This window comes from Vombatus ursinus, unplaced genomic scaffold, assembly GCF_900497805.2.
Source record: "Vombatus ursinus unplaced genomic scaffold, bare-nosed wombat genome assembly UNPS02014832.1, whole genome shotgun sequence".
Classification (NCBI taxonomy): domain Eukaryota; kingdom Metazoa; phylum Chordata; class Mammalia; order Diprotodontia; family Vombatidae; genus Vombatus; species Vombatus ursinus.
Genome location: NW_020954610.1, coordinates 46,963,930 through 46,978,225, shown reverse-complemented (window position 1 = coordinate 46,978,225; position 14,296 = coordinate 46,963,930). Strand labels below are relative to the sequence as shown.

Sequence of the window (14,296 nt, the reverse complement as noted above, 5' to 3'; positions counted from 1 at the left end):
CTTCTACCAACAAGCCATTTCTCCTCCCTAGTATCCCTATGCCTACTACAGTTTAATTAAATGAATCCACCAATGAAAGCTTATAATTTTGAAATTAATCACTGTGGAATAGGGACTTATTACACCAAGGATGCAAAACAAAGCTGAACATGCCCAGATAGAGAGAGGAGGGAGAAAGAGGGAAAGGTTTTTTGACACTGGGACAAATATTTAGAATAAATAAAACAAATCTAAAGAAATTAAAGCATTTCATTTAAGCTTATAATGGCCCTTGACACAGATAGGTTGGCTTGTTTGTACAAAATCATGCACATATTGGTGACAGTACTTGGCATATAGCCAAAGACATACATAAACTCCCAAGCTCAACTCAAACAAGCAAAAAAGTCCATGGTCTGATGAAAAGAAGGGGGATTTTAGTTTCATCAATGTGATCTTTGAGATCAAGCAACAATAGATACATAAATATGTCTCCATGAACAAAGCCCTTCCACAAAACATCACTGTTAACCCTTGGAATAAATGCTCAAAAAGTCACTGTGTGCACTGGAAGACTATTTACAGGCTACTCCACACCACAATTCCCCAAGAGTATAAAGACTTACTTAGCTCCTTTTGAGTCATCTCCTTGAACGTCATGCAAAGTTAATTCACACTGAACATAAAAAGTAATACAGTACAAAAGAAAAAGCAGGAGGTTTGCAATTCAAAAGTCCAATCTGCCAAATAAAAACGTTGACAATAATATCCCATCTGTTGTCAAGTCCTATCAATTCTACCTTCACAACAAGTCTCTTAGAAAGCCCCTTCTTTCCTCTGACCCTGCCAGTCCCTTGTGTGGGCCCTAATCACCTCATGCCTGGACGACTGCAATAACCTGCTAGTTTGTCTCTTTGCCTCAAAATACAATCCATCCCCGACTAAGTTACCAAAGCAATCCTCCTAAAGCACATGTCTGACCATGTTACTCCTTCTCCCCCTCTTCAGTACACTCCAGTGGCTCCCTATCACCTCCAGGATGAAACAGAAAATCCTCTATCTGGAGTTCAAAGGCCTTTATGACCTACCCCCATCCACACTTTCGCAGTCTTCTTATACCTTACTCACCCCCTACAAACTCTATAATCCTTTCTACTCCTCAAACATGACATACCACCTTCCTAACCTGTGCCATTGCATGGGTGATCACCCATATTTGGGCAGCTAGGTGGTGCAGTGGATAGAGTGCTGGGCCTCGAGTCAGAAAAACTCATCTTTCTGAGTTCAAATCTGGCTGCTGACACTTACTAGCTATGTGACCCTGGGAAAATCACTTATCTCTGTTTGCCTCAGTTTTCTCATCTGTAAAATAAACTGGAGAAGCAAATGGAAAAACACTCTAATATCAATGCCAAGAAAAGCCCAAGTGGACTCAGAAAGAGTCAGACACAAATGAAAAAGACTGAATACCACCACCCATACCTGGAATGATCTCTCTATGTCCAACCTTGAAAATCTGTTTTGAATTTGTAAAGTTATAGTCTCCCTAAATCAATTACCATAATAAAAAGAGTTCTGAATTAAGAGCAAGAAGACCTAAGTTTGAATCTGAGTCTACTTGAGACACTTGTTTGACCTTGGGCAAGTTGTATTACTTCCCCTACCATGTGATTGTTCATTCTCATTCCCCTCAACCTTTCCATCCCAAAGATTCAGCCCAATTCTACCAGCCCTTCCACTTCCTAACTCCATCTAACCTGTTCCACAAGACATGGATTTCCCTTCATCTTAAATCTATTCTTTTTCCACTCCTTCCATCTACTAGCTCTTACTGAAACCTGGTTTCCCCTTGATGACACAGCTTCCCTGGCCACTTTCACTCATCATCCTTAGCTCACTAGTTGAGGTGGGGAGTTGGAATACTACTTGTTCCAATTTAGTGTTTCTACGTTCTCCCTTTTGCTTTCACTTAGTAACCTCTCTTCCTTTGAAGTTCATGCTATTGACATCTACTACCCAACCAAAATCCTTTACCCACAAATGTACCACCTCTATGTTCAAGAATTATGAAATCTCCTTATCTGACCAAAATCTATTAGCTTTTCACCTCTCCCCCTGCCTTCCCTTACAAAACCCTTCTTTTTCATAAGCACTGTGACCTCCAAACCCTTTAACCCTTTAACTTTCTCCCAAGCCATCTCACCTACACTAGCTGCTCTCCTCTTCTCCTCATCTTTGACCTCTTAGTAAATCAATTTAACTCAAGGGTTGTTCATTGTCAATATCTTTTGATATGTACTTTACCTGTCAGGTTATGTATTGAATTTATTGTGAATGTCAACTGTTATAAACTGTTCCTGAGTTAATCATGTTGTATAAATGTAAACATTACAGATTAGCCAGTATCAAACTTAAACTAAATGAAATCAAATCTTCAGGATAAACTCAGTTTGGATTTTGTACAATTTAATGAGTTTATGTCACAAGGCATAACCAGATTCAAATCCTATTTTCCTCTATCAGGTGGCAAGTCCACACAGTACTACTGGAGAATATGACCACAAAAAATAATCTTAAATTCTCTTGTTAAAACATTCCTTATAGAAAGTCATATTGTTTATGGATACATTTAGTGTCTTTCTCAGGTACCAAATGTGAGAGTTATCTTAGATTCTATTGGCAGCTAGGTGGTTCAACAGATAGAGTTATGGGCCTGGAGATAGGAAGATGAATTCAAATTTGGCCTCAGACACTTACTAGCTGTCACTTAATCTCTGGCTGTCTCAGTTTCCTCAACTGTAAAATGAGGATAATAGTACCTACCTTGCAGGGCTGTTGTGAGGATTAGATGATATAATATTTCTAAAATTTTTAGCACATTGCCTGGCACATAGTAGGTGCCATAGAAATGATAAGTATTATTACTATTATTAAAATCAAAGTCAAGAGTTCCTTTCCTGATGATTTTTTGAGAAAAATCTAATAAAAATTGTGATGGCTAACTAAGGGCCAAAAACAAAAGCAGAAAATTTTTCTTTCTGCTCTGTGTGAGTTTGGATTTTGTGTCTACCTGATTTTCTGGATTTGGAACATGAGGACAGATAACCATTTGCCTTTTCATCATCATTTTCCAAGGTTTATTATTTTAAAAATTCTTCAGATCTAAGCTTTAAGAGACTGTAGGCATGCTAGTTAATAACTCAGAAAATGAATGTCCCCTCACCAATTAATAGAATTTAAGAACTAGAAAGATTCTTATAAGGTAAAAAGCCCACATTTTACAGGACAGAAACCTGAAGCACACAGGGTTAAGTGAATTTCCCAAGGTCAACAGTGAGACTAGAATAAGATCTCCTAGCCCCCAGTATAATGCTCTTGTTACATTAATAACAGCTTGCAAGAATTTTTAAAAGGAGTTTTCATGAAACAAATCTGCCCATGTTATGGCCTATACTATCTGTTTTTTTCCCCCTTTTTCCTCACCTTCAGCAGTTTGTCCTTCTCTTTTCAGCATCTGGACAGCTCCCACATACTTCTTTAGTTGTACTTTCAGTACTTCATTTTCTCTGCAGGAAAAAAAAAGAATTTTTAAAAGGATATTAACACAGGAACAAATTAGAGGCAGAAAAACCTATATAAAGAAAAACATGTGCTGTGCTTCCTATAAATATTAATGTTCAGTCTGTCTTAAAGATTATTATCACTTGGGAAAATACAGAAATGAATTTGGTAACAGAAGACTGGGCATGCATGAGTGAGACCTTCAAGAGCTATTTTTCACAATAGGGAAAATACTAAGCTGAGTGTCTCTAGCACACACTAATTCAATACATTTATTCTAAAGTCAGGATGTTTTACTCTATAAATGAATAATGTAACTGTTAGAATTTATAAGGTTTTTAACATCATTTCCATATGTTATCTCATTTGATCCTCTCAACAACCCTGTGAGATAGGCATTAGAGTTATACTTATCCCATTTTACATATGAGAAAACAGAGGGTCATTTAATTAAGAGTGTTAAAAACAGGAAGTGAAAACAGGTCTTTCTGGCCTCTAGTCCAGCATTCTAGCTGCTATACTATATTACATTCTAAAGTTAACCTGCAGTATTTTGAGGATAGCTATTACCCTACAGAACACTTCTAAAGCTAAGTTGAAATAATCACCAACTGGGGAAATATCAACACTAATCTTTAACCTACAAGAAGGACTAAACTACAAAGGTCACCCACAGTGGATAAAGTGTCCAGTCTGGAGTCAGTGCAACATGGACACAAGTTCATCCTTAGACTTTACTAGATGTGAGAACCTGAGCAAGTCAATTAAATTCCATGCACCTAAGGATATTCTCGAGGAAGTATTTAATAAATCATAGAGGGGCTGACTTTTCCTTCTGTAGCATTGAAAAAGATGCATATGTATGTACACATAACCATGATTTTTAAGCCTGTATTAACCACCTAATAATGAGTTGGATCAGGGGAAACATCCAACTTTTTTTTAAGCTCTCAGAAAAATTTGTTTCTTCCTCTTGAGCAAGAGCAACATGTATTCATATAGGGAATAAGTGATGTCTGCTTTGTTTTATGGTTTATGCTTTGGCTTCAACCTGAAGAAAGCTGTAAACTCCCATTTTCTACTGTTTTAGCTCCCCCTAGTGACGCCATAAGCCTGGAATTCCTCTGTGTTGGTAGAGGCATGAAAAAAACTGTAATTGGATTAGACCTCAAAGTCCCAAGGTTTGGCACAGAACTTTGGACTTAAAGAAACTTGTATTCAACTATCAGCTCTGACATGTATGGCCACTGAACCAATTAACCTTTCTAAACTATAAGTTTCCTCATTTATTAAATAGGAATAATAATATTTGCATCAATTAGTTCACAGATTTTTTAGGAAGATTCTTTCTCAATTACCATGATTATTTTATTTTTTCTCTGTCCTTTTACACACAATTTCATGAAAGGATTATAATAATCATAGAATCATAGATTCTATATCAGAAGGAACCTCAAAGATATCTGACTTTTACGTACCACTTTAAGATTTGCAAAGCATGTGACATGCATTATCATATTAGATTTTCAAAACACTGGGAGACACGTACTACATAGGTGGATTTAAAAATAATATGATTAAGTCTTTCCTGAAGTCTCTAAATTCAACATGAAAGCTCTGAATACTGTAAATGAACAAGTTTTCCTTTAATTCAAAAGCCAATTCTATTCTTCAGTGGCTCCTTCTAGAGGTATATTGATTTTCTGTATATGTAATAGGAAGAAGTATTAGCAAATTAATTGGCTAACTATGTAAAACCACAAAGGTTGGTTAAGGGAAAAAAACCATCTCAAAGAACTCTTCATTTTCCTTTCCTCTTTTGAAGATTCTTCTCTCCATTCCCAAGCTCTAAATTTGAATTCAAGTCACATACATTTTTTAAAGAAAAAGGTAAAGTGAAAATACAATTTAAATATGTTTCTATATTATGGAAATTTAATAAAAACAGTACACAAAAGAACATTATACACCTGACTGAATAGACAGGTTATCTGTTTATATTGGTGAAATCCTCAGACTGTTGTTGCTCAGCTCATACATCTGAGTCAGACAGCCTCCCAGCACCTTTGTTCATCTCAATCTATCTTTCCAGACTGATGTATTTAATAACACTTCCCTTTTTTCTGGTCTTGATTAGTTTTTTTTTTTTTTTGGCTTTAAGAATGCCATAAGAATCCATCTAAAACTGAGTCTGATAAATAAAAGGCAATAAGATTTGAATAAAAGTACAATTCCAAACCAAATGATGGGGAAACTGTGGGTAAAATATCAACCACTACAGGGAGATGTTTCAAAAGATTGCAGAAGAAAATTTTGCATTGAAAAAATAGTTGAAGATTGAACTGATCACTTTTTGGGGGGGGGATGAACTGACTTTTTGGACGTTAGTACGTAGTACATAAATTCTGTAAATGAATCATATAAAAAATACAATTTTCATGCTTAGAAAGGTATTATAAATGATATTCAGCTCTAAACGTATGATCCTTTATAATCCTAATTAGCAATTAACTCCTGGACAAAAAACAAACCTGAGCATATTCACGTTCCAATCAACTGAAAAAGTGGGTCATTTAAATTAGTTGAGAATGAGATTGAAGGGGAAAAAAATCTTAATATAAATAGGTTGTTGCTTTGTGAAGAAAGTCTCCCCTACCATATTTACCCAGCTATCTCAGCAATTCTTAGAATTGTTTATTCATCCCCTAACTACACATTTTAATAGAGAATTTATATGAAAGACAAACTTTTGGTTGGAAAAGATACGGTAGACTCAATGTCTTATTGACATACTCTTTAGGAGCCTAGAATTGTACTCCCATGCTCCCTGAGGATGCAGATCACACCCTGACTCCAGGGTCATTCTTGGGGCTGTTCTTTAATGAGACTACCAAATCATTTATTTGTAAGCAGCTCAGCTGCCACCAAAGATTGCTTCTTTCAGCTTTAGCCTCATTGTATACATGCATATTAAAATCAAGTAATCCACCTTTCTGTAGACTGTCCCTCAAACGTTACAGAACAGCAACAATGTTTAAGGCAAAAGTAGGCACCAAAAAATAAATGTATCAGGAAGGCCACCATCATTTTTAATAAGTACCTGTATGAACTTAACAACATATTCCTCTAGTCTTTAAGGTATACTCATTCAGTGTTCACAGGTTTTACTTGTTCAGGAAAGCAGTTTTAATTTTCTTAGCATTAGGTAAAAGAAGGGGAGAAGATAAAACCATACATCACAGGGAGGAAAAATTCAATTCATTTAACAAATATTCATTGAATCCCTATGGTGTGCCAAGCCTTTTACTAAACCCAAAATAAGATTAATTTTTTAAAAGGTGTATTTAAGAGATTGCACCTTCTCCACTAAAGTTTTTACAATCTAACAGGATTGAGATAGATGATTGAGAAACACATATAAATGACTACACTAAAGAGAATAGTACGAAAGGTTACATGAAATCAAAGCAGGATGGATCCTGACTAATGAAAGCAGGAAGAGAGGAGAATAAACAAGCTTCTCATGGAGGAGGTGGCATGTAAATTGTACTTTAAAACATGGATAGATATTCAACAGGCAAAGAAAGGAAGCTGAGATATTTTAGACAAGAGCTCAGAGAGGAAGGAACAAACAGTTTAGGAGGGTGTTTAGAAGTGAGTAGCCTCATAGATTTAGAGCCAGAAAGGACCTTAGAAATCATCTGATCCAATTCCCTCAATTTAAAGTGAGAAAACTGAGGCACAGAATTAACATGCCCAAGAAGAAGTTACCCAGATAACAAGAAGAAGCAGAATTTGAACCCTGACCATAAACTGTAATATTCTTTCTATAACACATGCTGCTTTCCTCCAAAGTCTGCTTCTATGAGATTAATCACATTATAACAACTTCCAAAGACAGTGCAAATGTATGTGGAATTAAGTATCCAATACTGCTTTAAGTATATGAACAATTAAGATTTGGAAATCTTTTTTTTGGGGGTGGGGGTAATAGGTTTTTGCTATAATGAAATCACTTACCATGGAATTTTAACTCACACTACCATGCAGGATTCCTAATCAGAAATTAGATAATGACCCAAGATAATCCTTGGTTTTAAATCTAGTAATTTTAAATACTATATTTACTATTTTGGGAAGTTAGGTTTTATGCCTAGCATTTTTCTTTATTTAACTCTTCTAAAGAGATTTTATTTTTAATAAACAAGAAATAATATGAGATAAGACTAGAGAAAACAGTAACAGATTGTGAAGAGCCTTCAATGTCAGACAAAGAAATCTGAACTTTATTCAGTGAGCAAAAGGCTAGAACCACTGAAGAGTTCTGAGAAGAGGAATTACATGACCAGAGGAATTAAAATTTCTTCTTGTTTTAAAGGAAATAAACTGAATAATAATAGCTAACATTGCTATATATATTATCTTCCTCCATTAGAATGTGGGCTCTCACTGTCTTACTTTTCTATTATTCCTTATATTTCTATTTGTATCCACAGCACTTAGCACAGTACTCTGCACTTAGTAAGTGCTTAATAAATGCTTTGATTCATTCATTAACATAGCACTTTATATGTTATCTCATTTGATCCACACAATGACCCTGAGAGGTATGTTCTATTATTATCCTGATTTTACAGATGGGAAAACTAAGGCTGAGAGAGTGATTCACCCAGGGTTACATGGCTAGTAAGTGTCTGAGACAGGATCTGAACTCAAGTCTTCCTGACTCCAAGTCCTATGCTCTATCTAGCCTCCTCTCCCCTCACACTCAAGAACTGGAGGGTGGAGCACCAAATTCCTCCCAAACTGCTCCTTTTTAGAGGACAGGAATTGGATTTTTAGCTTACTCCACTTTCCATCTACAACTCTGCTAGGTTTCAACTCCACGGAACAAGATTGCCCACTAAAGAATGCCCTTGTTGTGTTTCACTCCTCCCACCTTTCCAGCCTCTTTTTGTGTATTGTCTTCCCTTAATAGATTGTAAACTCCTGGAGGGCAGAAACTGTCTTCCCTTTTCTTGTTTGTATCCTCTATGGTTAGTGGTACCTGGCACATAATAGGCATTCAAAAATTTTTATTGAATTGAATTTTCAAACTTTTTGGAATCCAGATCCCTTTAACACTCTTAAAAATTATTAAGCATCCCAAAGTGTTTTTGTTAATGTGAATTAAATCTATTTATATTTACCATATTAGAATTTAAAACTGATCATTTTAAAAAATTTATTAATACATTTAAAATAATAATAAACCCACTACATGTTAATGTAAATAACACTGGTAAAGAAATATTTTTCCAAAACAAAAGAATTTAGTAAAAAAAGTATAATTTTACATATCTGCATATCACTTTAATGTATAGCTTAAAAGAAGACAGCTGGATTCTCATATCTGTTTCAGCATTCAGTCTGTTGCAAAATACAGTTTTGATTGAAGTACATGAAGAAAATCCAGCTTCATACAGACTTGTACTTAGAAAAGGAGAGAAGTATTTTAATAGGTAAATGTTGTCTTAATGTTATTAGTAAAATAATTTTGGCCTCATGGACCCCTGAAAAGGTCTCAGGGACCCCCAGGATCCACCAACCATACATGTTCTATGCAATGTACCACCCAGATGCCTCGGCTAGAATGGAATAAAGAAGTCACTTAAATGGCTCAGTGTCCTCTCTGGGATTAGAGGGATAAATGTTTCTGTATAAATTAATTCTGGGTAGAATAGCTGCAAAACTGCTTAGTAAGGCACAACCAAAACTCTAAGGAAACACTAGAGCAGAAGTTCTTAAACCTTTTGTGTCATAGATCCTTTCGGAAATCTGATATCTATAGACCCCTTCTCAGAATAGTGTTTATTGTCTACATTTATATTTGACAGAAATGTAAAATTTCAATCACAGGTTAGTTAAAATAATTTTTTTCCCATCCAAGTTAACAGACCCCTTGAAATCTAGCCACAGACCATTTGGAGTCTATAGACTCAAAGTTAAGAATCTCTGTGACAGAAGGCACAGGCCTTTGGGATGATAGATTCTGCCTTGCTAATTGTAGAATAAGATACATTACAACTCAAGATATAGAAACATTCTCATATGAAATAATTAAAATGTATTCCTCTTCCACATTTGTCTCTAAATACTTAATTCTTACAACTAATAGCACATCATCTTTTTCTGTTCTGCTTTGTAAATGGAAGTGGAGGAAAGGGGATAAAATTCTGGATTCCTTTCAAAAAACATTTTAAAACTACCCCCAAAATCAATACCACATCAACACTGCTCTAAGTGTAACACTATAAACAAGGATGTAAATTTTTCAAAAAGATATGTTCCTTACTGTCAGTCAGTCGACAAGCATTTATTAAGAGCTTACTATGTGCCAGGCACTGTGCTAAGTCCTGGGAATACAAATATAAGCAGAAAGACGGTCACTACTGTCAAGAAGCTTATGTGCTCACAAAAATTCTAATCATCCTCCAGTGGCTTACTTTTAAAATACACAAGGAAAAGTATTGCTTCTACATTGTCATCATCAAATATGTTACATACCACATACTTTCAAATGGGAATACATACAAACACACATGGTCATAAAAATAAGAAATAAAGCCTACTGATCCAAGTAGTAAAAATGATGGCCCTAGAATTATCACCTTGGGGAAAAATTATTTTATACATATGAGCAAGGACAAGATCAAATCTCCTTTTGGCAAGTTAGCTTTGCTCTGCTACACAGACACAGACTATACCCTAGGCCACAATCAGCCATCTCATAAATATGTGTGACTGGTCACAGGTAAGACAGAGAAAATGATCGATAAATAATCACAAATCTAATACTGGTGCTGGAAAAGAAAATATACATTCAACTAATAAGGATCGATAGTAATGTCTTCATATATGAAGAATGACATGACCTGATCTAGTTGATGGAAAAAATTGGTGTATTACATGTTTTTAAACTTAAAATAAAGCAAAATTATCTGACTACTAAGAATAACCTGTAAACAGATGGCACCATTATTTTTCGTTCCTTTCTATAGCATCTTCTTGCTTTCCCCATTTTTGTGCAGAAAATAACAGTAACAAAATAAGCTTCTGACAGAGCAGATTTGTCTTCCAAAATTCTTTTCCTTTTAAGAAAGATGATTAGGCAAATGTTAATATAAACAGAAGTGTTAGTATTGAATGTGACATTGGTAGAGAGGTGGAGGGAGGGACTTTTCCTAAACTAATACTCAAAGTGAAATCTGAAGTTCAAGGTCCATCATCCTACAAAGGAAAAACAGTTGTATAAAAACTGAATAAAACTATAAATAATAAACTTTGACCCAGGTTCTATTCTTCCACATAGGGATCTACATTACACAGAATGTCCACACATGCATAATGATGAACCTGAAGACCTGCAATATCCTGATGTGCTTTCACAAGCACCAAAAGGAAGACAGATAGATACATACTTCTCAGGGAAGATTTCATATTAAATGCATTTTATTAAATTTTAATCATATGAAAATGACAAACCAACATATGGTGTATGTGATGATACTCTATTAGCCAGAATATGTGATTATGGAATACCCCATTCTTCAAATCACACTGGAATATGGAGATTTTACAATAATAGGGTATTTTTTAATTTAACACACTTGTATGCTTTAGACATATTCCATGATGATTGTCTCTTTCTTTCTATTAAATGTGATAGAGTTCAAATGATATAAAGCAGGTTCATCAAAGGGATTTTATAATTATATTTAATTTCATCCTGCATACTAAAATAACTACAGGACTTGACAACCAGAAAATCTTTTTCTTTGATTGCAGTATAGTTACATCATCATCAAAAAAAATTATGAAGCATCTGCTCTAAGTACAACACTATAAACAAGGATGGGAATTTTTCAAAAAGATATGTTCCTTACTGTCAATCAACAAGCATTTTTAAGAGTATACTACGTGCCAGGCACTGTGCTAAGCCCTTGGAATACAAATATAAGCAGAAAGAAAGTCACTGCTATAAAGGAGCTCATGTCCTATGTAAATTCTAATTATCCTCCAGTGGCTTACTTTTAACATGCACAAGGAAAAGTATTACTTCCAGACTGTCATCATAAAATATGTTACATACCACAGATGACAACATAGTCATTTATGAATATTAATGGCAGTAAAAATAATCACTCATATTTATATAGTACTTTATACACATTATCTAATAAACAATGAAAGGATAAAGACCATAAATAATATTAAAATCTAACCACCTGAAAAAGGTATAGCATATTTCATATGGTCAGAGACCATAAAAAGAAGTAAGAGTAACAAATATCAATGCTCCACCACAAAAGAAGAAATGCACTGTGGATAAACGCATTTTAATTAACCTTTACGTATTGTATAAATCTTACATAAACACATACCTTGACCATACAACACTGCTGGTTGCAAAGCAAAGCATCAGGTAAATTGCAAATGCTTGGGAAATATCTGCAAATTACTTCAATAATTAATGTTTGTAAGTTGAGGTAATTATTGCTGCCCCAGTGTCAGAATAAACAACTAAGTACTGAAGACAACACTGCTCTGCAAGAATAATTAGTTGAAACAAAACTAATGAGCCGTTTCAGGGTATCTACAAAGGCACAAGTGTCACAACTGCACAACAAAAAGGTACAAAGGCAATTCCTGCCCCACTCCCCAACAAGAATAAATTTAGTCTAATATACCTTGGATCAAGAACATGATACTACTCTTGAATAAGCAACAATCAGCCATTATAAGTAAAGAAAGAATTGATCACTAGGAATCAAGATTATGTTCAAAAGAATAGTAAAAATGTTGAATGAAACATTGAAAAATGAATGTCATAAAGATACTCAGCTATAATGGTTCTACAAAAGCAGAGAAAGGGAAGGGGAAAAGGAAGGAGAGAGAAGGAGGAAAATAGTGAAGGAAAGAGGAAAGAAGGGAGGGAGAAAGAAAAAAGAAGATGAAGGTAAGGAAGGAGGCATGAAATGAAAGAAGGCATAGAGGGAAGGAAAGAAGAGGGAGAGGAAGGAAGGGAAAGAAGGACAGAAGGGAAAGGAATGAAGGAATAAGAGGATCAGGGAAGTAAGAGAAGCAAGAAAGATGAAAGGGATAGAAGGAAGGAAGGAAGGAGGGAAGGAGGAAAAGAGCAAGGGAGGAAGAAAGGAAAGAGGGAAGAAGGAGAGGAGCACTGAAATGAGAGGAGGGAAAGAGAGGAGGAAGAAAGGAGGGAAAAGACTAGGTGACCAAGGTGGTCAAAATACTGCAATAGTCCAGGCAAGAGATGATGAGGATATATACCAGAGAAAAGGTCGTGAGTGGAAAGAAAGGGATGTATAAGAGATGCCATAAAGGTGTAAAGGGCGGTGGGTACACACAAAAGATGTTAGCAATAGACATGTGGCGTGAATGCAAGTGAGGAGTCAAAGATAACACCGAGGTTGTGGGTCTGTGCAAGTAGGAGGACGGTGGTACCCTTGACATTAATGTTGTTTGTCCTTCATTTTTAAAGAAGAGGAATGATATCACAGATGTCTTGACTTGCATGTGAATGGGATTCAAGTAAAGCAGAGTTGCACAAAGTCATCAGCTTCACTCTCTCTTCCAGTCATCAAAGTCCAGTGGCAGGACAAAAGTCAAGATGACTGGTGATGGCCCAGGATGCAGTAGATGACCTTGGTGTCTTCAATGTCTGACCAAGCTCTAAGCACTCAACAGTGCCTACTTTGGCCGCCTTCATGGCCATTGGAACAAACTGTTCTCATCTGCCCATTTGGCCAGGAGAAGTCTTCACATGCTTGGGGCAGACATCCCCTTAACTCCCCCACAGGTTGAGTTTTGTCAGTTACCCTCAACCTGGTTTAGTTCATCTGCCAAAATGGTTTTACCAGTGTGAGGCTGCTGTGCATGCTACAGCTTCTTGGAGCCACAGGTGACAGCTGAATGACAGGTAGACACCAAAGGCGGATGAGCAGCCCTGAAAAAGACTCAGCAAGCCCTCACACCAAAGGTGCCAGTCCTCCCTGAAGACCCCATACATCCCTCTTGAAGAAAGGTGAGGACATTAATAGGGAAGTTCTGAAGAGGGGAGGATTTGAGGGAAAAAAAGATGAGTTCACTTTGTTACATGCTGAGTTTGAGATGTCTATGAGATATCTAGTTAGATATGTCAAATAAGCAATTGGTAATGCAAGGAGAAATTTAGGACAATAGTGAGCCAGAAGAGAAGGTTCAAATAAAGGTTTTTGAAGGATAGGAGAGACATAGGAATGTGTGCAGGCAGCAAAGAAGCAGCCAGTAGATGGGAAGACATTGAAAATTAGTGAAAGGGTAGAGATCAGAGAGGGGGCAATCTGATGGAGAAGAGGGAATAGAATGTGATTTGGGTGCCTATAGAGGAATTTGCCTCTTAATGTAGATTAGAATAACACCAATGACCCCGAGAAACTAAGTCACTCAGAAGGAAGAATTTAATTTAATTCCTTCCTCTATAAAGTGAGGATGGTGATACTCAAGGCACTAACCTCACAGAGTGGTTGTGAGCATCAAAGAAATGATGTATGTGAAGATGCTGTGGTCACATGAGTACTTAACATCTTTGTTTTCTGATCAACTCTATTCTCAGACTTTCCCTTCCATCTTTGGGCGTGTTTTTCTTCCTTTACAATTCCTTTCCAAATTCGAGCTCTTTTCCATACCCAAAAGAGACCTCTTTCCATTAAATTCC

The 14,296-nt window shown here is 36.0% G+C and overlaps 1 protein-coding gene across 4 annotated transcripts in view; it reads right to left on the bottom strand.

Moving 5' to 3' along the window:
- SNX29 (sorting nexin 29) overlaps window positions 1-14,296 on the bottom strand; it is a 636,216-nt gene that overhangs the window by 434,869 nt on the left and 187,051 nt on the right. For all 4 annotated transcript variants that reach the window (XM_027839088.1, XM_027839089.1, XM_027839091.1 and 1 more), the window contains one exon: window positions 3,463-3,545. In XM_027839088.1, the coding sequence (XP_027694889.1) occupies window positions 3,463-3,545 (83 nt within the window). The remainder of the gene's footprint in view (window positions 1-3,462; window positions 3,546-14,296) is intronic.